Source organism: Caloenas nicobarica, chromosome 4 (assembly GCF_036013445.1).
Source record: "Caloenas nicobarica isolate bCalNic1 chromosome 4, bCalNic1.hap1, whole genome shotgun sequence".
In the NCBI taxonomy this organism is placed as follows: Eukaryota; Metazoa; Chordata; class Aves; order Columbiformes; family Columbidae; genus Caloenas; species Caloenas nicobarica.
Window position 1 is genome coordinate 67,759,149 of NC_088248.1, and position 25,210 is coordinate 67,784,358.

The 25,210-nt window shown below is 38.9% G+C and overlaps 1 protein-coding gene and 1 long non-coding RNA gene across 3 annotated transcripts in view; one reads left to right on the forward strand and one right to left on the reverse strand.

The window, feature by feature from the left end:
* Positions 1-25,210, reverse strand: part of ABLIM2 (actin binding LIM protein family member 2) — a 144,111-nt gene that overhangs the window by 83,006 nt on the left and 35,895 nt on the right. For both annotated transcript variants that reach the window (XM_065634969.1, XM_065634970.1), the window contains exons 2-3: positions 21,297-21,440; positions 6,350-6,533 (exon numbers count right to left, since the gene is read on the reverse strand). In XM_065634969.1, the coding sequence (XP_065491041.1) occupies positions 6,350-6,533; positions 21,297-21,440 (328 nt within the window). The remainder of the gene's footprint in view (positions 1-6,349; positions 6,534-21,296; positions 21,441-25,210) is intronic.
* LOC135988767 (uncharacterized) lies at positions 19,238-24,772 on the forward strand. The gene is made up of 3 exons (XR_010606224.1): positions 19,238-19,308; positions 23,041-23,183; positions 23,889-24,772. It is a non-coding gene; the product is annotated as an uncharacterized LOC135988767 (long non-coding RNA).

Here is a 25,210-nt window from a genome sequence, read left to right on the forward strand (position 1 = left end):
CCAATTAATTTTGTTTTATCCACCTACCTACAATATTTGTAAACTCAGAAATGACTGGAGCTGACCAAATAAATTATATTGTGAAACACCAAACCACCATCAGCCTAATCCAGGGTAACTGTGGGTTGACACTGAAAGGTCTGGTCCTGGTCTTGTCCTTCTCTGCACCATGTGTCAACCTCTGTAGCTGTGGGTAAGTCATGCAAGCTTTCTAGGCCAAAATAATTTTTTTTTACTTTTCAGAGCAGACAGATGGCCTTCTGTTTTTTTAAGTTGCTCATCTGACTCTGTGGCTGAACGGTCAACTAAATTTGATATAAGAAAATTAACAGAAGCATATGGTTGGGGTTGTGGGGAGAGCAAAGCTATTCATTTCGGCAGCAGACTGCAGTTACACTGGATCAGGTGTAATGTCAGACTGCAATCTAAGGACCTACAGGATCAAATTCTGCTTCAACTTGTACCTGGTACAATCAGAACCCTCAAGGTTGCTCCATAGGGATGAATTTGGCCCAGGGTGTTAAACCCGATGATATGAAGTTGACATTACTTGCTATCTACTGTCTACATGAATTTCAACAAGGGCAAATGCCAAGTCCTGCATCTAGGGAGGAATAACCCCATGCACCAGCATCCCTTGGGTATCAATCAGCTGGAAAGCATAAAAAGATGTATGGGGTCCTGGGGGACACCACGTTGAACATGAGTCAGCACAGTGTCCCTGTGGCAAAGAAGGTCAACTGCATTAGTGTAGTCAGCAAGTCCAGGGATGTGATCTTCTCTGTTCATCATTTGAGAGACTGCATCTGGAGCAGTGGGTACCATTTTGGGCTCCTCAGCACAAGATTCACTGGAGGGAGATCAGTGGAGAAGGCTGGAGCACAGGATGCAGGGGCAGGGGCTGAAGAAGATGGACTTGCTAAGCCTTAAAATGCTCAGGGCAGATGTTATTGCCATCTAAAACTACCTGATGATGTGTATACGAAAATGGAGCCACAGTCTTCTCAAAGGTACAGAGTGAAAGGACAACAGGCAGCAGACAGAAGCTGGAATGTGGTAAATGTCAACTCAATATAAGGGAAAAAAATTACCATGAGTGTGCTCAAATACTGGAAAAGGCTGTCCAGAGAGACTGTGGGATCTCCATCCTTGGAAATATTTTAAATCAATGCTGTCAGCAGCCTGCTCAAACTGGACTTGCTCTGAGCCAGGGGCTGGAGCACAGGACCTCCACAGGTCTCTTCCATTTTACGTGACTCTAGGGCTATAGGTATGTTCCATGTATAAACCTGAAGAGCAGGACAGAAAGACTCTTTTTTTTTTTTCCAGCAAGCGTCATATATTATAAGTATATTTGGTTTAGAATCAAAACACTGAGAATAACACTCAGTCTGATTTCGAAACTTTGGCCTCACCATCCAGCTAAAGAATCCTGATTCATGAGATGATTTAAGCAGTACCCAGTACTGCTCAAGTGGGAACCAACCCTTTCAAAATTCAGCAGTGCTACAAAAGTGAGCAATTAAAATGTTTAACATATTCAAAAAGTCTGAACTGATTGCTGTGTTTCAGAACTAACTGGATTTTAACTTCTAATTTTCAGTATTACCTTAATTTTTTAAGACACATACACAAAAGCCCTCAGCTTCTTTCCAGAAATAGCAGTGTTATAAGTGTTATATGTAGGACTATAAACCCCTTTGTTGGGGGGGGGGGGGGGGCGGGGAGGGGGAACAGTTTTCTGAATTTTAATATTCAACTACCTGGTCACAGTGAGTTACCTTATTGAATGTAATAAGAATGGATTAAGAGAAGTTTTAGATGCAGGTTTGGCACAAAACCCCTTGAAGAATACATAACTGCCTCTTACCCCTCCACACATTATTCACCTCTATATAGCACATATTGAACTCTGTCAATATGCTGTTTCAAGAAAAAACTCCCTAAATTCAGCCAAAACATAGAACTTAGATATCCGAATTCTGTAAAGCGAACACGAACCTGTCTGCTTACTAACCCAGAATGTAGGTGCTAATGTACCCCCTGCTAAGAGTCCAGCTAAGAGTCAAATTGTCCTTTTCTCTTCATCATTTACATGCTACAAAAAGCTGTATTTTTCCAACTTATAATGACAAGAATACCAAAATTAAAGGGATAATGATTATATACATTCCTCCAACTGCATGAATAAACACCTCCCCCAACTTTACCAATTCTATTAATCCATAAAACCAAACTCCAGATTTTTGATGCCTTTTGCATGCACAGCACATAAATAACATTGAAATCAAATATATAGTCTACGTACAATATAACCTTACGCAGACCATACATCCATCTTACATATGTATCGTCTGCATAGATGTATTAATACATCATATAACTTATCACACTAAGACTTCTCATGAAAATTCCATTTTCACAAGCATTATCACAGGTATGATTACCCATCGCTTTTTGAAAGACCCAGTTTCCCATCCTTTCCCATCCTCTGTAAGTTACTCCTGGGAGCCGTACATTCCTGTCTCTGACAGCCATATAAGAGCTGTGTGCACTATTTTAATAATTTTCTCCCTCTTTCTAATTCGCTTTTACAAACACATGAACCTTGCAGAGGAAATGTCTTTAGCAGCCCTCTGCAGGGGACAGGCCCGTCCAACTAATGCAACTGTGAGAATAAGATTGCTCACCCACCTCCCTGGAATTCAGAGTAAGCAGTTAATATGCAACATTTTTGAATCTAGACTGTTTTTCTTCTACTCATTCCTAGTTTTAGGCATTATCATCACAAAACACAACAGCAGAAACCAAGTTTCACTGGACTATGAACAGCACTGGAAGAAGAAGGGACTAAGGCTTCAATCTTCATGCCTCTCAGAGCAAACATGCAATTAAAACCTGATTTTTTTTAAGAGCCACGCAGTCAACGCAAGATAGAGAGAAACAATTACATAGGGAAATATGTTATGCTATACTTTTAATAGTTTTTCTCTGAATTATTTTTTTTTTCACACTTTGACCTGTGGCAGCCCTGGGAAATAGCAGCTGAGTCCCAGGGGATGCCCAGGATGAGTTGGGTTGCTGACACCAAAGCTTTCTCACAGAGGAGGGCAGCAGGTTATGAATGTTGTGCAGAGGGCACCAGGGAACACAGCTCTTTTCTGTGACACTGGACCACACGGCATTCAAAAGTAGTAGTATCACGAGCCCCAGAAAATGACTGGGCTCGCATTGCTGGCTTTTTTCTCACCGCTCCAGCTAGCTGTTTGCACATTAGATTTTCTCACTCGTTTCACCATCTGAAGCAATATACACTTCCCACCAGTTTCTATTCAAATCTTCTCTGGAAATAAGAAAAAAGGAGTTGCTACTGTCACTGGTTTACTATGAATGTAGGAACAGTTTAAAAGGTTTACCTCAGCAGTTATAGAAAGAAATACAGGTTATAGAAGTGCTCATTTAAAGAGCTTAACGATCCTGCAGCATTCTGGAGACCTGTGTCATGAGCGTAAAGTGCCTTCTGCTGCCAGCGTTTTCCCGCTGAAGTTGGTAGAAGTCGTGCTTGGTTTCCATGAGGGCAGAATCAGCCCCACTATCAGGCAGTCACCACCTCTCAAGTTCACATCGTTCTGGAATTCAGATTTCTAACAGAGCGCCCACATTAAAGTCCAGCTGTAAAAGGCAACACCAAATGCAGTTTGCGTGGTCAGCCAACTGCTTCAGACAGTGTGCTCTGGCCCATTATTTATGGTTTCTGCCCATCTAGAAGGAATGAGGGCACAAATGGTACTCCTGACTCTTCTCACCAAAGAAAACAGCAAGGTAGAGGGCTTTACAATCCTGCACCTGAAAACAAATGGCTCTATTTTTTGCCATTTAATATTATTATTTTTTAAACAAACATTCTTTTTCTCCTTAAACCACACATATTTATAGCCTACCCACCTTATTTTTATTGAAGTTATCACTCAATAAAATAAATGATGATTATATTTTGATGGGACACTCTTTCCCATAAAAAACACAAATTACATCTGGCTTGCAAAGACTGGGGTAATTGAAGCAATAATGATTTAAAGCAGTTGAGGACTGGGTCCAATGTTTTCACTATAAAAAGATGACAGGATTCTTCTGTTGCTCTGCACCACAAGTCAGTGTTACAACCCCCTTGGGAGACGCAAACTGAATCTTGCTGGTCAGCAGGGCATTAGTTGACTCTGATGAGGGCAACATCCTTCTAAGGAAAGCAACAGAAGCAAATCTGTGTCTTTCTACTGAAGTTTTAGATAGCAGTAATTAGGAACAGTGAAATAGCTTTTAGTCCAACAGTTATACAGAACATTTAGTTATATAGAACATTAGGGAACATCTCTGATTTTTTTTTATATTAAATACTATTTTATTGGAACTTCATTTTTAAAAGCTTTAGCATGTCTTCAATACACATGATATTTTTAGTATGTTCTAGTGAGTATTTTCACTGTATTGCAATTCAGCTCACCCGAATTGTTAGGTACTTAAGAATAAATAGTTTTGTCATACAGAAAAATATTCTAAATTTCCAGGGAGATGAGACAAATTGTACTACCATCAGGTGAAGGGCTGACTAAATACAGCAGGAGGTTAGTATATGCAATGGCCTCACTGAAACCTAAGTTAGGTACCAACCTGCCAAGTATAGTAACACACAGGTAAATAATTCATGCCTGAATGCTAAACCCTGATGGTGTGGCTGAGGATACAAGCACATTTAGCAGGAAAACAAAATCAACCGTTTTTTCCTCTTACATAAAGAAGTACCTCACTTTACAGAAGGTACTAGTGCTAAGAAAGTTACCAAGAAGAGCCATAATACTGAGAGGCTGCAGGCCAAGGGCATGTATGGTCAACAGTGAAGTCATGAGATCCACAATTACCCAATTAAATATTTTTTCTTCCTATTTAAAAAAAAAACAAAAAACAAACAAAAAACAACACAACAAACAAGCAAACAACAACAAAACCACCACCACCAAAAAACAACAAAAAACCCCCCCAAACAAACAAAACCAACAAACACCACCACCACACCACGAATATTTTAGGCATTTTTGTTAACTTTACTATTCATGTCTGTTTAAAAGTATCTAAAAGGAAAAAATCTACTAAACATAGCAAAACTTGAACAGACAGTATTTAATATAATAAAGGCTTGTCAGACTTAGAGTCTTCCCCTTAACATGCTCCGTTAATTATTCCTGTAGTTCATATATTAAACTGATATCCTGCTATGAACCATGGCTGTTCTGGAATTTGAAGTCTTGCTTCTGCATCAGCACAGGAGGACATCTGGGCTCGGTAGCCCCATGATCTGGGCATTGGGCTGGCAGATGGCCACGGCGACACGGACACGCTGGTTTTGGACTGCAGTCACCTGAACGTGGCACCAGCACACATAGTATCTACAATGTGGTGCATCAGTGCCCTGTTGTGCTTTCCCTTTGAATGGGGGGGTTACTCATCTTGTACTGTTAAAGGCTTGAATTTAGCCTGAAAAATTATTACAGCATTTCCATTTGTTCCAAACTGCTATTAACAATGCACTTCCTGAAGGTTTAGTCAACTTAAATTTTCCTTCTGAAGTCTTCAACAGATCAGTTTGTGCTATTTCCCCAGAAGAGGATTAAGATGCAGGTCAAAGGGACAAAAATCACTTGCACTGCAAAGCCTGCAAACATCCCCACCAGCACTGGGTCGCAATGTTGCGTGTACCCACGTGGGAAATGATCCCACTGAACTACAACAGGCTGCCTAGGATGGCGAGGAATTCTGTGTGCTGTGTCACTTGTCACCTCCATGGCTGCTTGAGATCCTCGGTGAAATCCAACACATATACTAGTGTTTGTGGGTCCAGGACCTCCCTGTCCTGTTTCAAATGACTATTGGAGTTTCTGGGAAGCAGAACTGTGAAACTTTGGTTTAAATCTATTAATACAGTATCCACTCAGCTAGGCCACTGGCATTTGAATCCTTTGTAACTTCAGTCAACAAAAGACAAATTAGCAGACACTGGTGAAATAAAGCAACATTTGCGGCAAAAGGTCTGACAGTAAAGCCAGTGGCAGTTTCTCAAGTACTTTGAAAACCTCACACATAAGACACCATAAAACAGAAAAAGCATTTGAAAAAAAAGAGGTACTCAAAATTTGCATATTTTTTTTCAGATTCTGCTGCTTTTTAAGGAGTGGATAATAAAAAACAGAACCTTTTTTTTCTCTCTCCCATCTAGAGGCTATAAGTTTGAACACCTGGCATTCGGCTTTCAAAACCTACTTTTAAAATGAAATATAACTTCATGTAGAAAACATACCTGCAGACAGCACACACAAAACAGTCTGGGTGATAGGTTTTGCCCAGTGCCGAGACCACTTCTCCCTCAATGAATTCATCACAACTGAAGCACCGTGTGCCATAGAGTCTCTGGTAGTCCAAAGTACAGATGTAGTCTCCCTGTCTCACAAAAAATCCTCCTTGAGCCAGGTCACATCCACAAGCTGCAGGAAGAGAAAAGGCAGACTCAGAAGGCTGGAAAAGGAAAACTCACTCTCTAAATGATGCTGATTTTTCAACTATGATCAGTATGGTTCCTACTAGAGTATTTAAGCACTTCAATATACGGGCTTATGATGACAGAACAGTTGTGCATCTGAAAAATACCACTTTTATAGTAAATTACATCAGTGATGCATTTTGTACACTGTTTGGATTTATTCCGTGTAAAAATATTAACCTCAATGCAGAGGCTGCAAGCACAAAGTTCAATCTTTAGGAGTTGAGTTCAGGGCTAGCATGTACAATATCCATTACTATATTCAGTAGGTTAAAAGAAATGCATAAAGGATATAAACCTTCAAAATCTAAAGCACCAATGTTACAGAGAAATGTCTCTGCCAGGTTACTCTACAATTGCCTGATATTCCTCGTAGACACAAAAGTGGTTAAAATACTGCTCCATCTAAACACAGTCTGATGCACATGGAACCTGCTGTAATTGTCCACAACAGTTAACAAGATCCTTTCTTTAAATCAGATCTTACATTTACCTGATAAACATCACATGCCAAACATAAATTGGAGGGATCTCCAGCACCATCTGCTCCTGGCAAAAGTAGAGTTTTTAATCCTATCTGTCAAGTTATATCTTTAAAGCTAACTCTGTAGGAAAGGGTTAAAGTTGATTAACCCATGGCTTGTAAGACTTTTCAGAGGCTTCCTCCATCGTGCTAGGGATGGAGCTACGCTGGCATTTTGAGAATGTATAAGATGGGAAAGGAGAGAGACAACGGCCTGGCTGATATCATACAGAAGTAGACAGAGGCAGAAGAAGAACCTCATCCATATCAAACTGGATCTTTGAAAACAGATGATTTATAAGGAGGACTGGAATGCAAAATGTTATTCTGATGTTGTGCTGACTACTACTTTACTCTAAGTCACAGCATCACCCTTGTCACTACGTACTTCTGCTCCTGGGGATGTGCATGTAAGGAAGTGCATCCAGCAGCAAACGGTGCTTACAGTCAAACGAGGCTGAACAAACAATCGCAGCAGTGTCATTACTCGAATGCAACACACAGAAGAAAAGTGACAATGTTGCTTATCAAATTTGGATCACATATACAAAACACTTCAGAGCTGTTCAGTGACCTGGTCCCAGAACAGCAGAGGTACCTCAACATCTAAAGTTCAAGACTGAGATTTCTGCTTAGGTAACTGAGAGTCCACAGGCACTTTGGTTTTTAAACGTAAAGCCTCCCAGCTCACACCAAAGCCTGTTTGCAATGCCAGAATCGGTCATCTTGCATCTAAACAATGAGAAACAAATCTCCAGTAGACATGCTCAAGGCACAAAATAACACACACTCACAGCACAGAAATGCCTTGAACACATAAGATCCTGTCACGTTCATTCAAAACCACATCCGGTCACCTGCCTTTTTTAATAATCTTTCTAGTAGCTAGAGACCGCAGCACAGGAGGCCTGGGCTCAAGGCCCTCTTTAAACCCTGAGTAGACATTTAAATCATGATCTTTTCTCTCCCTGGAGATGGCCCTAACCACTAAGAGACAGAAAACAACAACCATGCTGGAACTGTATTAGTATATGACCAAGAACTGCAGAATCATGGCTTAATTAACCTTTTTTTTAAGTCAAAATAATTCCAGTTATATAGCATTTCTCATGGACTACAACTATGGACTAGAAGATTTATCTTGCAATACATTGTTCATGTGGTTTATCTCATAGGCTTAACACATTTGTTTTAACATTCTTCTTTCTCACCCTTGCTCTAAGTTTTACTAAGGACATGTTTTTTTAACAGATTCTTCAAAAATATTGCATGACTTCCTAAATATCAGAGGTTTCTTTCAGCCTATGTATTTCACCTACATATGTACTGTTGTGACAAAAACACAGATCAATTATGGATTTAAGAGGAGGCTGAGCAGCACATTGAGCTGATACCAACAACGCACTAGAGTAGTTCTAAATTGTACTATACAGTGTTTAAACTTGCAGAGTGGATTGTAAGAGAAAATCATTAAATTAGGACATAATTAGAACTTTTTAAGTGAGCAGGGAGGGTTTACTTCCCTATATAATGTTTCTTTATGGCACACCTTAATCGCAGTGCACCTGAACAAAGCCACCAAGAACTCCTTTGAGCTACGGGGCAGGCACTGACCTACAGGTTTTGGTCTGTGCCATCCAAGAGGGACCTGGAGCTGGGCTTCCATAACAAGAGGAAGACAAGGAGTTGGAAGTGAACCCATAAATTATCTGTCCCTGCTCTGTCATGCACTCTTGCCACTACTTACTTGCTAAAACAAGCAGTAAGCAGAAGCAAATCTGTATGTTTTTACTGCTGGCGTGGGTCCTTAAGGGAGGTCATGCAGGGCCTGTCTCAGTGCTGCTAACAGGGCCCTGGTGCTGAGGTTTGGGGTAGATGGGGTTGGTGACAGCCTTGCCACTGGCATTTGATGAAAACCTGCCTCACCCTGAACCTATTTGCCTTCCTTTCCGCTGTCACCAAGGTTAAAATTACTACAGCTCATTGTGCATTACTCCAAAGCAGTTTGCACTAATGCAGACTTCTCAGGAAACCCTTCGGTAAAACTGTTCACCCAAAGAGAACCAGAAACCCAAGATATTTGGACTTTGAAACATAAGCTGAGCTTGGCATCCTCTAATCAGGCCCTTCTTTGCATTGCCATCCCTCTTTGCAAAGAGCAGCTGAATTCAGTAAGGAGGAACACAAATTGCTCCATGTTCATTTGCACAGCAGAATAAAGATTAAGAATTATTTTTTACATAAGCTGTTCTTATACCTGTTACTGTGCTTTCCAATTAATATTATCAGATGCAGCCTGACAGTGAACTGCAAGCTCAAGTAATGGGTTCTTCTAGTGGCTTTTGCTACACACCACACTAAAGTGATATTCATGTAAGAAATTAAAGAAATTAAATGGACCACAAGAAGGAAAAACAACTTAGCAATGTATTTGCTCCACAATACAGAGCCAATGACTTACTTCCTGCAAAGAGCTATTTCAAGATACGTGACTTTTTCGATAAACAAAGTACTATAAACCTCACCTAGCTGCAGCTCTAGAGCAATAGATAGGATAGAAAAAATTCGCAGGGTAATATTGCAATTAAAAAAGTGGCCAAGAGGGAGAGGACAATGGTTTGTGAAGAAGGGGGAAGCACAGCCTCAAGGAAGGCTGTTAGTACAGCTGATTAATGACTATGGGAAATGCCTATAGGGATAATGCTCTTGGTACAACAAAGCAGACCCATGGCAGTGAAATGTGCTATGACCCAAAGCCCATACTCTTTACCAGTGCAGAGGAGGATGCAGACAGAAGGGGAGCTGGATACCTTGAGACATGGTAAAGAAGTTTACTTTAAATGCACAAGACGAAACGTCATCCCTTTAAACATGAGAAAAAAAAATCCCTTCTGAGTGGCAGAAGGAAAGAAAGATTTGCAAATATTGGTGATCACAGGACAATGGCAAGTCATTAATATTTTGAAGTAATAAGTAAGGATGCACTGCACTAAGTAGGTTCCACACAGCTGGCTAGTACTAAAGACAGCAGAGCTTGTGAGCACACAGGGTATATCTTGCTCAGTTATTTTCAAAAAAGACTGATTCACAGCAGAGCAGGGCTATCAGGATGACCTCAAGAATTAATGCCTATTTTAAGAGATAAGCAGAATTTGACTTGTTTAGCCTAACAGAAACAACAACAAAAAACCCCTTAGGAAACAATATCTCAACATACATTTGATGTTTAAACAGAGTTAAAGAAAAGATAAAGAGTTATTTAAACCCGGTAAGACTGTTGTCACAAAAACAAGGGAGGAACCTTGACGATGAATAAAAGGAGGCTGCATATTAATACAAATGTTTTTAACGATCACAGGAAAGAAGTTGTGGAACAGCATCCTGGTAAGAAGGAAAAAAGATGGAAAAAAGGCCTCAGATCTCTATAACTTCAGAATGTTGTCTGAGCAATATTAAAAAGGGATCATGATATATGGTTAAAATATTAGCTTAAAGGGACTGTCTTTTAAAGAATGAGAGAGATCACAGAACCACAAAAAGTATCCAATGTGAAACAAGTTTGGATGAAACTAGAAAAAAAAATGAGGTTTTAAAAAATTTCTTAGAGTTTGAGTATTTTAAACCCAATATCATCCATAAAATATAAATATTAACACTCAAAAATACAATCCTTTCACTTAATGCTTCTGCTTAATTAAGCAGATGCATCTGTCATACTCCATAAAATCAGCACTTCACAAACATTACAATATAACAAATACCTAACAATTTCATTCAACTGCCCTTGAATTTTAGAGTTACAGCAGAAAATACATGGCAAGTATGGAAAGAAGCTCTTTTTCACTGACAGTACTACCTTCTGTGTAATACAGTAGTAGAAATCAACTGACATATAAATACGTTATGATACAAAGTTATTTGGAACTAATTAGATCCATAAAAAACTGAATTGAGAGTAGTGGCCAACATGCTTATTCTTCTTCAGAGATTTGATAACCTCTTCCGCTCAGCAAGGGTATTAAATCTGATGTACATCAGTATGACTACTGATTCAGTCTAGTGCAAGAACATCTTTATGGCAGGATTACAGCTTTCTTAAATATTTCTTTTATAAAGCCAGCTGCTTTTATGTCACTAAAAACGTGACTTCTGAAGATTTTAGCTGAGACAATCTTACATATGCCATACTAAAGAAAAATACTTTTTTCATTACAGCTTTTAAATTAAAACACGCTTTTCATGCAAAAACATTAGGTACATTGTAAAGTATTTTTTCAGAGGAAAAAGCTGGGATGAAAAGATTTCAAACAGGCTTAGGTATCACACAAGTTTTTATCCATATCAGTTACACAGGTTTTTAGTGTTTTAGCATTCCAAGAGATTTCAAAAATCATTTGTATCAGACCTTGATGCCACATTTGGCCCCTTAATCTCAATTCTTGTCAATGGTCATTAGTTCTTCTAGAGTTCTCTCCAAACTCATTAGCTATAAGCAAATCCCCTGAGAAAGCAAATTCATTAATGTATTTTTGGCACAGAAAACTCAACAATGTGGGCTTTTGGCCCTTTCTTTCAATCTCATTTTGGCATATGCCCATATCAGAAACCATGTACATGACAGTTCACAGAGGTGCTACCCTCTCTAAAGTCCTTATATTTACTCACGAATGAAGAAAAATCTAGCTCATGAGTGAATCTGGGGCACAGGAGGGAGTCTCCATGGTTATACCTTTCCTCTTACCCACCAACTCTGCAGGCTGGGGGAAGTCACAGCTTCTCCACAATCCAAATACTCCTCTACTACTCTTCACACAACTCCACCGCCAGTTCCAACGCAAAACCCTCATGTGCTCCTGAACTCTTTGAACCATCTGATATGATTTAACTCAACATCCAACTGACCAGAAGAGAACACAGGGATTCCAGTTAAATATTGGCTTGGATATTAAAATAGTCCCAATTTAAAGCTGAGAAGAGTAGGTCTGAAAGGAGACCCACTAGCCATCCCTTGGGTGAGCTGCTGTCGCCCCTTGCCTGCTGCTTACACGGACAGAGGGACACTGCCCAGCTGAGATGATGCTCCAGAGACAATAATTGAGGGAAAGGAAAGCCGGAGGAAGACTGGGGAGCACATTTCAAGGTATCATAACTACCAGATCTTACTCTTCTAGGACAGGAAATCAGCGTTATGTCACGGATCCACTCCTACCCAACACTTGTCATCTAAAATGAGTATCTGGAGGTAGGGTTATTTAAAACCTAGAAACAGTTTCCAACCGTTACTCAAGTTCATCTCAGCGAAACAAGAAAAGCACTGCAAACACAGCACTTATGATAATGAAAAGACTAACAGTGAGTAACTCAGCTCATGTCTTGGTACTACCCTGCGTATCAAGGCAACGCTCTATCCTGAACAGTTACAAGATTAAGGAGTAATTTTAAGTAGTGAATAAGTGTTTGTCTCCTCCTATGGTATTTGGCAGCAAGCCAGTACCTGGACATGCTGTGGGACTTGAGATGGAAGATATCCACAACATTTATAAGGAGGGTACTTCAGAGTGGCTTCTCTGACAACTCAGTAATTCCACTCATTAAGATGGTTTGCAGTTACCTGACACCAAAATACTTCATGTAGATCTGAGGGGTTCCTGTATTTGCTTAGAAATAGGCTATTTTTTGCCCAGCCTGTTGTCCATAACAGTAGCACTGTCCGGTAGCACTGGAGCACTGTCATTTCTGCTATGTGATTTCACAGTCAATCTAACTCCATAATTCTTTGTTGCCCACAGCCTATAAAAATAAATATCAGCAATAGCAATTAATCAATGCACTTGAAGCACGTTGCTAGCCCACTGTTGTGTGTCATCAGTATTCTGTTTGCACTGTAACAAATATAAAATGCATCCCTGTTTTCCTTGCTGGCAAATAAGTCAACTGAAAGTACATGAATTTTTCGGCTGTGTGCAGGGCCTGAAAATCAGCTTTGTCCGGAGAGGCTCAGAGGATGCTACATTTTCTGTGCTGCTGTACACTACAGCAGACTATAGCAGTAAAATGCACTGGTCTTCTTGTCATCCAGCCAGCCCCATTTTGCTTTCAACCTACCAGACGATCAAGCATTTTGCTTATGAACCTGCAACTGCATGCAACCAGGTGTGAATTCAAGACAGGAGAGAGGCGGAGACCCTGAAAATAAATGGAAGAAGCAAGACTCGTTCATAAGGTTGTTACAGAGAAAACAAGAAAGAGATCTCTGCTTGCCCAGAGCTAAATAAACGTTTTCTTCCTCAGCACTGCAGCTTCATACCCATTTCTAGTACTTCTCCTTCATCCCTGAGATGAAGCCTGGTGGCTGACTAACATCCCAAGAATGACACAGCGTGATGCTGGTATAATTCTCATTTGGCAGCTAAATTGCATGGTTTCATACACCATTGATGCAGTCTGGGAGCCCATTCTCCAAAAGCCCATCATTATATCTGGAACATTCCTCCTGGCTACTGTGACTGTGAGAAGCAACAGCAACCACCTGGCAAACTTCCACTGCTACAGCTTTGACTTAAATTCAAACTGAACTGCAATTAATTTGAAGCAGTCTAAGCCCATTTCCAGAAGACAACTGTCACTGTGATACTCCTGTTCCATGCTTTGGTGTGGATGAGTCTAGGTAAGCTTTTCACAAAGGTTTTGGAGAAGTCTTCCTCACCTGGAAGTTTGCTGGCCATGCAAAGTCTGCATGGGAATATCAGCTCACCTGACCTATTGGACAATTCACATCTGAGACTTCTGTCTACAGGTGAGGCAGCAGCAAGAGAGAAGGAGCCTTGTGGTGGTATATATATATAATCCATATAATGCAATCACTCTTCCTAGGCAGGAGTGATTATATCTAAGTCTTTCCAAGCAGATGTCAATGAAATCGAGAATACTCAAGCCTGTCAGTCACTGGCAGCATTTTAGCTATAATATCTGAAATACCAGCTATAATCTCACTTTTTTTTTTTTTTAATAGTCCAAGGTAAAAAAAATAGGCATATGCAGCACAAGGAATGTCTGGGGCAGACCTGCTGGCCCCTTCCCCAGCTCCTGACCAGGAACTGCAGAAGGCAGACAGGTCTGCCAAAGAAAAACCAAACCAGCTTTCTGCAGCGGGTAAGATACAGAGAACTCTGGGCTATATCTTATCCATCTTGCAATACTTCACCATTCCTGTGTACCATTGATAAAGCTATAAACAATACAGTGTACAGCATATCTACAGAAGCTCTCAGGCTGCACTGACCATGATACCTGTAAATTAATTTGTGGAGTACACACTTCAGTGCAGGAAAACACTTAGAGATTCAGAATGCTCTTCGGAGACTGACAAAGCATTAACGACTCAGGTGTACTAATAAAAATGAAAGAGAGTTTGGGGAATTTCCTGTGCACTATGTAACTTGACTCCTGTAATTTATGTGAACTACACATCTAGTAATTTTTGCATTAGAAAGTGCATTTCCATTTTCCATTTCCCTTCAGGAAAGCAGAATTTCCCAGTAGCTTAAAGACAATGTTACTGCCCTATAAAAGCTCTCCTACAGTGTTGAGGGTGAGAGAGATCCTCACAGCACTATGTACATGGCTGTTCCAAGCTACCAAAGCAACTCCTGGGAAAACTGGAAAAGTTGCTTGGTTTATATTGATTTATTATTTTAAGGAATCAATCTGGTTATTTAAAATTTACAAGCATGCTAAAGAGATTGAAGAAAAAGAGAAATGTGGTTTAATCCAGTTTAAATCTAATAGGAGCTTAATTGTTTATGATAAAATGCTGCTGTCATTTGCCGGACTAACTAAAACAGTTTGTCTTTTTTTTTTTTTTTTTTTTTTGAAAAACATGTAAAGCAACAGCATTAAATATTTTCCGATTTTTCATAATGATGTTTTGGGTTCCAGTTACAGGTTTGCAAATTAAGTGTTTGTTCTGACTATGCACAGATATGGCAGATGGTCTCGTGTTAATGACTTGCGAAAGTGGGAGGTGGAATAACGCCACCGTGGCAGTGATGAATTTTATGCGACAGCTCTCTCTGGGTGTCCATGCAGGTTTCACATCACCTTAGTGCATCAAAACACCCAGGAACTACATGCTGGCTGTACCCATGCTGTATCCCCATGTGAAAAACTGTAATACTGAGAGAAAGTCTCCCTGCATAAAGGCAACCTTACACTGACATTTTTTGTGTGGGGAAAAAACTTTACCCTAAGAAGAGAACTTGAGTAATTGAAAAGAATTACAGGCATGACATTATCTAATGTGGGTTGAAATTATATATGCTCAAATTGCTTTATCTGAGTAATAACTCTACTGCCTGCAAAGCTTATGTTACCATTCAAAGTTTTATTTAATGAACATCAGGCATAATTTTTAAATGCATTCAGATTTTTTTGTCCCAGTTCTACTTCAATTTAATCAGGATAAGTTTTACTATTCTTCATTTATTTGGTGTCTTTATGTAAATCTACCTCAGCATTCCCAGCACAGTGAAGCATCTCTCCCAAGTAGCTCTTCCCAGAGAGGAACCAGCCCTCCACAATGGAAACATCTTCTGCCCGTGGCTTTATTTGTAGTTTGGATCATCTCCTAGGAATTTCAGTAATTACTTATTTGAAAAACCTATCTGTGTTTTCAAAGAGCACTTAACTTTCTACATAACTTCTCAGTCTTTGGACTAGAAACCTATAAATAAGGAGAAAAGCAAGGCAATGAAAAGACTAAAGAAAATTGTATTTGTCTGTTAGTAGGAAAGTAAAGCAGGGGTATTATGTAATATCCTGGGTATAAATACTAGATTAAGCATGTATAGCTTTACTATGCCCTAAAAACTTAAAACACCAGAAGCTTAATGTCCTTCAATGAGGTAAATCAAGCTGGAAACCAGAAATAACAGAAGCTTGGCTTCCTGTGGTAGACAGATAGATAACCTTTACTGAAATGTAAGGAAGATATTCCTTTACTGATAGGCTTAACTGTGATTTGTCCCTGTCCCTTTCCCACACTTTACCAATATTACGTAAATTCATGAAACATGCTCTTAAAAAAATGCAGACTCTAGATGCCATGATGTAAAGCTCTCGCTAAAGTGCTGATGTGATTGGTGTACAACCAAGACATGAGGGGTTGCAGAATGTTCTTCATGAATCCAAAGAAATGTTGCAACTAACAAGGATGTGATCAAAACAACAGAAAAATTAAAAATTACTTTGTGATTGTGAGACTTCACTGATGGTTTTCATGCTTTAATTATTGAGCTGCTTTTGGAACGTTACAGATTGATGATTTTTAAAGTTTAAAAATCTCCAACCCACCACATAGAACCATTGGCCACTGCATTAAATCCCTTTTCCAGGCAAAAGTGATAATTGTCATTATTATTATCATTAATTCAATTAAATGAAACATTAAGCTAATGTGACATTGGCAAATTAACTCCATACCCACCATACTGTCCCAGCCAGACTCTGACAGTATTGCATCAAAAGCGTAGTTTTTCCTATTCCACTGAGTCAATATGATCTGGGATTACGAACTCCTGAAGTACTTGGGAAGTGATGGGCACGTTGCTGAGAGCGCCTGAACAATGAGAGCCTCTGTGCTGCATCCCCAGTGCCTCAGATACCGCACATGCCATCAGCCACTACTGCCTGGCCAAAAGTTGGGACTCAGAAATCTTACCAGGGAGCTTCCCGTAAATGACTCCCATTCCGAAACATGAAACCCCGTAGCTATGTTCAAATGCAAGTCCCTCAGATTACACAGCGTAGCTTTTAACATATTTATATCCTGGCAGATGCGTTTGATCTAACAAACAAATCACTCCTCTTACCAAGTTACTTGACATTTTTAACCTTTTCAATGAAAACTCCGTCTTACTCCTTCCTGTTAACATGGCTTCAAAATAAGTCATATCACTCTGGGTTGTGTTGTATGTTCTACTGAAAAAATGGTATAGAAGTGATATAGAAAGCCCAGGGCTTTTTCACAATTCCCAGGAATTGGTAATACCACAAGAATCACAAATGCTGACCCACAGAAACACATACATAAAACACAAACATAAGGGGCAAAACAAGAGACGTACATAGTGAAGCTGCTATAGCACAATGGCCATGTTTTCACATCTGTTGCTTGGATTGCAAGCTTGCTTCATTTCATCAAGACCAAATCAGTAAAGGACAAAGATACAAGTTATGGTTCATTTCATGTATGAGTTATGTTGTACAAAGAACAGCTTTTTGCAGGATTGTATTGGTTTTCCCATTTAACTAGGGTGGAGGCTGCAGAATTTTTGTATGCAAATGTATTTGCAAACACACTATGGACTGTCCATTATTTGGTCTGCTAGGGTGACTATATAAAATAAAGTTTGTTTTCTGATTTTATATAAAGCTATAATAACCAAATTACCCAGACCCCTTAGAAACACTGGGCTTTGATTTCACACTTCCAATATTTCCTAAATACTGCATTTGACATCAGTTACTGCTACTTTGGAAATGCCAGGATGATATCACATCCCAGAAAAATAAATACTTGACAAACACTCCTAAAACAAGGTAATTTCTATAAGAAAGATCAAAGAGGCTACCCAGGATAATATAACTGCAGCACCTACATCTCTCCTATCTACATATGATTCTACATTAGTCACTGTCTCTACTGGCTCACTAATTACACTGTTGTAATCAAGCTCCAAGTGGGTATTTGTCTAATACCATACCCTGTATGACAAGCAGTTCTGACCTGCCAGACACCCTCAGAATGAACTAGACAATACAATTTGTTTTAATTTGATAGTATGAGTCATCAATATTTTATCACCTTTTGTCATTTTCCTCGGTGTTTTCATTACAGCTGTAAGAAGTAATAAGAGAATTCGCAAACATGGGAACCAAAGCTCTTGAAGTCTAATGAATAAAATGTTTGTCTTATTATTTCAAAGGCATCTACTTCTATTATAACTGTATTTTTATTAAACCTGATTAAAATGGGAGATATTTTAAAGTAAAAATTGAGTAAACATTTGAAGTGAGACAAGGTGGCATGTTTTCTACAGCCTCTTACTAGCAGACTAGATGTGCACCTTAACACATATTAAGAGATACGAGTATAAACGTTATCTATAATGCCTGTTTTCCTCCATAAGTCCTATTCAACTTTGATATTGAGCAAAACTAGCAGATGTTCACAGTATCGCTATTAAAATTTTTAACCTGGATGTGTATCTCAATCTTGAATAATAAGAACTATTAAATTTTTAAAACTTTTCTTAGAATTGTTTAGAATAATTTTCTGGGGAATATAATTATGAACCGGACAGGAATAAGTGACTTTATACTAACCTTCCTTGGTTATATAATTTAATTTAAATACAAAAGGCATCTACATATTTGCTGTTACCATTCTGAAACTCACAGACCTCATAGGAATAATCAGACCACAGTATGTTAATATACAAAACTACCTTTCTACCCTAAAAAAAAAAAAAAAAATTAAATGTCTGTCCCCCTGAAACCTCAGAATTTATCCAACACTATCCAAGAAATGGTTTTGCCTTTCACATATATTCAAAGGTAAGTATGACTTCTTCCAGTGTAATATCATCTGACACTGATCAAGTCATTCAAACAGACCTCAACCATCTCTAGACATCCTCTCAAGACATGGTCAATTGTAATTGTTCTTCACGGGCTCTTTATCAGCTTGTGGTCCCCACCATCATACATCTGTAAATACTGTGAGGAGGAAGACCATTTTCTGCAGTTTTACAAAGATCTAAGGTTTTTTCGATGAAGGCGATGAGATGGTTTGCTGCAGAGGCAGTCAACCTAAGCAGGCAGGCGCAGGCAGCTCAGAGGGGCCACGCGGCAGCCCACACGTGGGATTATCTGTCCTGGGACTGATTTGCAGCTGGGCTGGTCACCCGACATATTGCCTCTTCCAAGGTGCTATCTTTGGCAGATGAGGTGAGAGGGGGCAAACTGCATCGCTGAGTACCATCCAAACAAATGCACCGCAGGGAGGAGTCAACTGTAAGGTAAATATATTCCCAGGATCATCACCCTGCTCATGCACAGTAGTCCAGCAGCATGACAAGAAAATGGGTTCAGAAAAGGGTTGTGTCACAAACCTCTCCTCCAAGGCTGAATGGAGGTAAGTGGTCAACTGGCCAGGAGAACCGAGTACCAATTTTTGGCTAAATCCTAACACATTAACTATATTTTTTCATCCACTGATTTGAGCACATAATTAGAAACCAAATCGCATCTTTCTAACCTGACTTTTTTCCCCTTTATGTTAGCTAGTGAAATGCATGTTCAGTGCTCTGTTCTGTTCCTAAGCTCTTCTCACATAGCAACATGGTAAATCCACACTAGGAAGCAACTTATGCTTCTTGAATAACAAATAAAACCCAGAAACAAACAAAGAAACAGATACCAGAAGGATGCCAGTAAATCGATGGAAACCCTTGAAAAGTGATAAAAGGAATCATGGCATTTAACTAATGAGGGGAAAAAGCCCGACAATTGTGTGTACAAACTCAGCAAAATTATTAGTAAGGAGGAATATAAGTATTCCAAGAGCGCTGACACCACAAAGCAGTTTAACCACGCGTCTCTGACACTACCTTCTGTGCCAGCTGAGTCTGATGGGCGCTGACAGACACTACCCTGCTTGTTAACATAGTGATTTTTTTTTTCTTCTCATTTTATCCAAGATCTGCCTGAAGCGAACAAACTCCTTATCTCTTAGAGACAGGTAGGGGAAATGCAGCTTCTACAGTACATTCATCATCATCTTCTGCACTCTACACTGCCTAAAATTGGGATCAGTGAAGAGTTTCAGAATATAGTTGCTGCATTTGCAGGTGACCCGGCAAACTCTAAAAGGAGATGCCCTATGAAATGAAAATGTGGATGTATAATTCTGTTTCACTCCTCCCATAGGACTTGCCAATGTTTTCTGCTAAGAGATCTGTATTAAGAGGGGTTTGGATTTCATCAAGATAATTATATGGAGCACATATCAGTATGTTACTGAGACTTCATGCAGGAGATGAAGATCCCTAAATAACAAATTAGCTGCTCTCTTCCTGAGTTAGGTCTGAAAAATTAATTTGATAATAAAATTTGCCATAAGAACAGGTGGCTTTAAGAGAGTTTGAAAGATGTATGTATGGGCTGTGTTCTGCTTTAAATACATTCTGATTATGAACAGGTGACCAAAATATTTTTGCTGTTTAGGACAGCACACTACGCTTATTTTTCTTGCTATGTAATTTTGCAAATAGCACAATTATCGAGCTAAATATTTAATCCTGTCTCTCTAGATCATTAAAGACTGAATTAGGTATTGAATACCATATACTTAATTCCATGACATTTGTAAAAATATAAGTGTAGCTGACAGATAATAACCATTTTCTTTCTAACAATTTCCTCTGAATAGAAATGGAAATAATCATATTAACACAGCTGGGACTAGAGCCATGCTCGTGTTTCTAGGCTGTGCTACAAGGATTAATAAATGTCATTTGATGTGTCCCTTAATGGCAAAGTAAGCAGGTTGTCCAGTAAACATCAGTTAACATTTACTCATTCGTGCATGTAAAACAAATAAGATCTTTGTAACTTTTAAATAATCTTTCAAACAACCAAGTATCTACAGAAGAGGTGTCACATCAGTTAACTCCCTGTTTCCTTGACCATCCTTCTGTCTTTCACAATGTGCCAATATTGGATCACGAGGCACCAACCTGGAGGAAACCAAGTAGTTCCCCCCCCAAAAAAATGGAAAAGCACAGAGGGTCACACTGGGGATCAATCACAGTCCAACATGAAGAGTCTAAACAGACATGGCCACGGCCCACGTGCTAGAAAGCTGGGAGAGGGATACTGTCTGATTGTCTTTGTAAATGTTATTCTCTGCCAACTCCAGACAGTGTTTCACTACCAGTTCTCACCACCTGTTGTTCTTTGGATCCCAATTCTATAGTAAACTCCACGGATTTATAACCATCCAAACACACTCCACTTTTAGGATTTAGGATGTTCGCAGTCTTACAGTAAGCGTAGAGTTTACAGTAAATCCTTTCGGGCATGCTTATGCTACTCATTGGAACAGCTGTCACCAGCACTTACCTTTGCAAACAAAGCACTTAATATGGAAATATTTGTTCTGAACTCTCAAAACTTCTCCTTTGCATGGATTTCCACAGTTATTGCAGAGAATTGCAGTACTTGATGGCTTCTCCAGTTGGCTATGTACAGCCTGTGGTTGTGAAACTGCAAGAAAAAACAAAAGGCAGAACATTTTAAAGGCCATCAAATGCATCTTCTGTAACACCTACAAATAATGACAATTAACACTTGGGACAAAACAAGGCAAGCAGATCAAACAGTTTTAACTTCTAGTATTGGCTAGCACAGGAGAAAAGATCTGCTAAAGGAGCTGAGTCAAGCTTCTTATTTCATAACTTTCAAAGCTCAGGTCTGCGAACATTTCAAACATAAACGAGAATTGCTTATAGAGGAAAGAATCCATATGATCTAGTCTTGTGAGCCTCCAACTGAATTTTAAAAAATGCTTTGTTGCATTTTCTCTTCAAGAAATCAAGACTAAAGATAAAAGCTATTGTTTTTATCCATGATACTTTTGATGGGATTTAGGAACTATTGTACTGTGAGCTACTGATCCTTAAAGTTCAAGGTAATTGTCTTTTAAATTGAAATACACTTTTGTAGATGTTTTGAGTTCATACTTCTGAAACACTGGCATGTCTGTAAATACCATGATCATTAAACAAAGGTTGGTGTCATTTCGTAAGAAAACCATTATTTCAAGAGATTAGATTTATCTAGGTTAGTAAAATATTAAGTGAATTAAAAATTTGCTGCCATCTTGTGATTTAAATTAGAAATTGCATTTATTGGGCTGTTGATAATAACAATATAAATTGGCATCCCGGTGCGTTATGTGGAACAGCTGAGATGTGACCTTATTCTTGAAATTCTGCTGTGGTACTTGCATCAATTTTTATTGCAGTATACTTAGCAAGAGTCTAGAGAGCAAACATCAAGGCAGTTAACTATAAAGGGGCTTTAATATAACTCAAAAGGCTTGGCTTTTTTGCCTACCTGAAGAACTAATAACAGGAAAATATTTCAAGCATCTTAAGTAAATTACATATTCAATTACATTCTTCTTCTTTAATGTGGCATTCGTATTCTAAGGCCAGATTACTTATTTCAAAGCGACTGAATTTTTTTTTTTTTTATTTTAGCTTCAAAATAAACTTATCAACTTAACATTCAAGATGGAGCAACCTCTTATAGACCAATACACTAAGTATGAATGGGAATCAGATGAGTTTCCCTCCAGGATTTAGTCAAGGAATAATGTCACTGCTGTGCAACCCTTTTATTTCATCAACATTTAAAAAAAAAAAGGAAGTAACTTTTTGTGTGAGACTGCTGTGAAATGATTAATAAATTTATATGAAGCTGGGTTAAACTCAGATTGGGCAAGATCTTTAGCTTTTATTCCCATTGTAATATCAGAATTGCTATCGAACAAAAAAGCCTTCTGAAAGGCAAAAAAACCCAACCAACCAAACCAAACAAAAAAAACAGGAGGCAAAGAGGGGAAGAAACCCCACAAGATTGATTTTCATTAAAGAAGACCACCATCATCAAAACAACAGTCACGTCTGTATCTTAACCATAGGTAGGGATGATACAGAGAGGCAGTGATGGTACTGCCACTATGAACACATATGATAACAGACGATACCAAAATCAGTAACAGCATCATCTGTCTCTTGTTCTCTAATATGCAACCTTGCTGCTCTTCCTCCTCTATTCTCACCCTCATCCCTCCCATCAGAACAGGTTGGTGATACCTAAAGGTGGTGGACATGGGTGACCATTTAAGTAATTAAGAAGTATTTCAGTAAGATGCTGAGCCTCCCAGCCAGTCTTCAACAGGAGTTACTGCAAGTTTTGCCCAAAGTGGCACTTTCTACTTCTGTAAGTAAAGTGGTGTTTTTTGTCTTGGTTTTGATGTTGTTTTATTTTGGTTTTCCCCAAAGAGATACACGGGATTGAGCTGCCCATAGCATTTGCATTCTGCCTTGTCTTCTGAAATCATGCATTCTGGAATTGTCAAAAAAGTCCTGCTCAAGGCAATGTGAACTTTGGAGCTATTACTGAAGCCCTGGCTGTAATTAAGTACATCTCCAACAAAAACAACGCAGCATGATGGGCAATTAGTAGTTCATAGAAAGACAGACACTCAAATTCACACAGAGCAAACAGCACACAGTTCAAGCTAGTAAAAGTGTCTGACTGATTCCTCCAAAGAAAATGGAGGAAACTCTGCACTTTGCAATACTTAACTTTTGATATTAGAATTTCTTTTTGCTGTAACCTGCCCAAAACAAACTACCCACCCTGAAAAAGAATTAATCCTGTAAGAAACCAAAGTACTTTTCTGAGCTGCTTAGTATAGTAGTAGCTAAAAGTCTATAACTCTAGATAAAGTAGGTTTGCTCTCTCCAAAATTGCTAACGAGCATTGAATTTGTACCATTTAATTCACAGAAGACTTAAAGAGAACTGATCACACCCAGAACACTTTGACCTAAAAGTTTACATTTGAAATATAAAATTCTGATTGGAACAATTAAACATTTGACTTTTTTTTTTCCCATGGTCAACTCTCCCCGTGGCTAAGGCTTTCCAAACAGCATCTTTCCAGCGGCATCAGCGCCTGGATGGTGTGGAGATACATGGTTGGGCACGATCTCCCATTGCGGTGTGTCCCACGGGCAGTGACCTGGCTGAATGGTCCCAGCCGCAGCGCAGAGCATGTGCCAGAGGCACCTGGACACACGGTCAGCAATTCCTGAGGGCAGCCCTCCGCGCCAAACATACCTCCTTTCCCTACGGTGAAAATATTGTCACCTTTCCAGAGGAAAAAAATAATTTTTACATTCGTTTTCTTGCATCTGGGAGTTCAATGCTGCACTTGTTGCAAAGCAGCAGAAAATTGAAAATTGTTGCAAATCTGTTTTGTGAATTGTGAAACAATTGTGAAATTTGTTGCAAATTGAAAATTGTTGCAAAGAGCAGAAAACAGAAAGCTTTGCTTTCCACAATGGTATGTGGTGATCAGTATCCAGCACCACAGGGCAGGACTTGACACATTTGCTCTTCTTCAGGTCTCTGGATCAAGGCTTAGAACTTAGAAAGAAACAAGTAACTCAGATACACAATAAATTAAAAAAAAAAAGATTTCTGTTGGAATTCCTCTATTAATCTGGAGTAACACAGATAATATTTAAAATATGCATGGTAGAGAAATGAATAATTATTTTGGGAAAACAGTGCCTTTGGGCTCATTATAAAGCTGCTTCTGAAGACTTTTAAATATTTAGTCTTTCACCTAGCATAACAAAATGACATCACTAAAGATATATTAGCTTAAGGTTGCATATTTTAAAATATATTGTGCTTTATGTTGAAATTGCAACTGCTGACACAATTTTGAGAAACTAATAATATTAGACAACTTACAATTTTAACTTGTGTTTCAAATTATTTTTTAAAGAAATACGTTTATATGGCAATTTTCGGCATTCTTCTTTTATGCCTTTATGTATCAAAATCAGTCTTTGAAGCAGCAGAAGATACAATCAACACATTCAATGAGTGAAAGAGTGAATTACTGATAGAATGTAATGATCTGAGACAACTCATAACATAACTGACTAAAGAGCTCATTAAAAATTAAATGCTTACGTTATACCCTGATCTGCAGAATTTAGGAAAAATAGAAATTTCCTTCTTAAGTTTAAATTATACTTTTTCTGAACAGAAATACCAATGAATGCCTGATTCTCCAAACTTCCCTTTCTCCCAGACTGCACTTTGCTCTACCAGAGATATCTCCACCAATCCTTAAACTCTAGACAGATCAGACTGTACATACTTTTTGACAAGGACAAAAACTGGCAAGAAAGGAACAAAAACACTTTCCACAGCAGTTCATGGGCG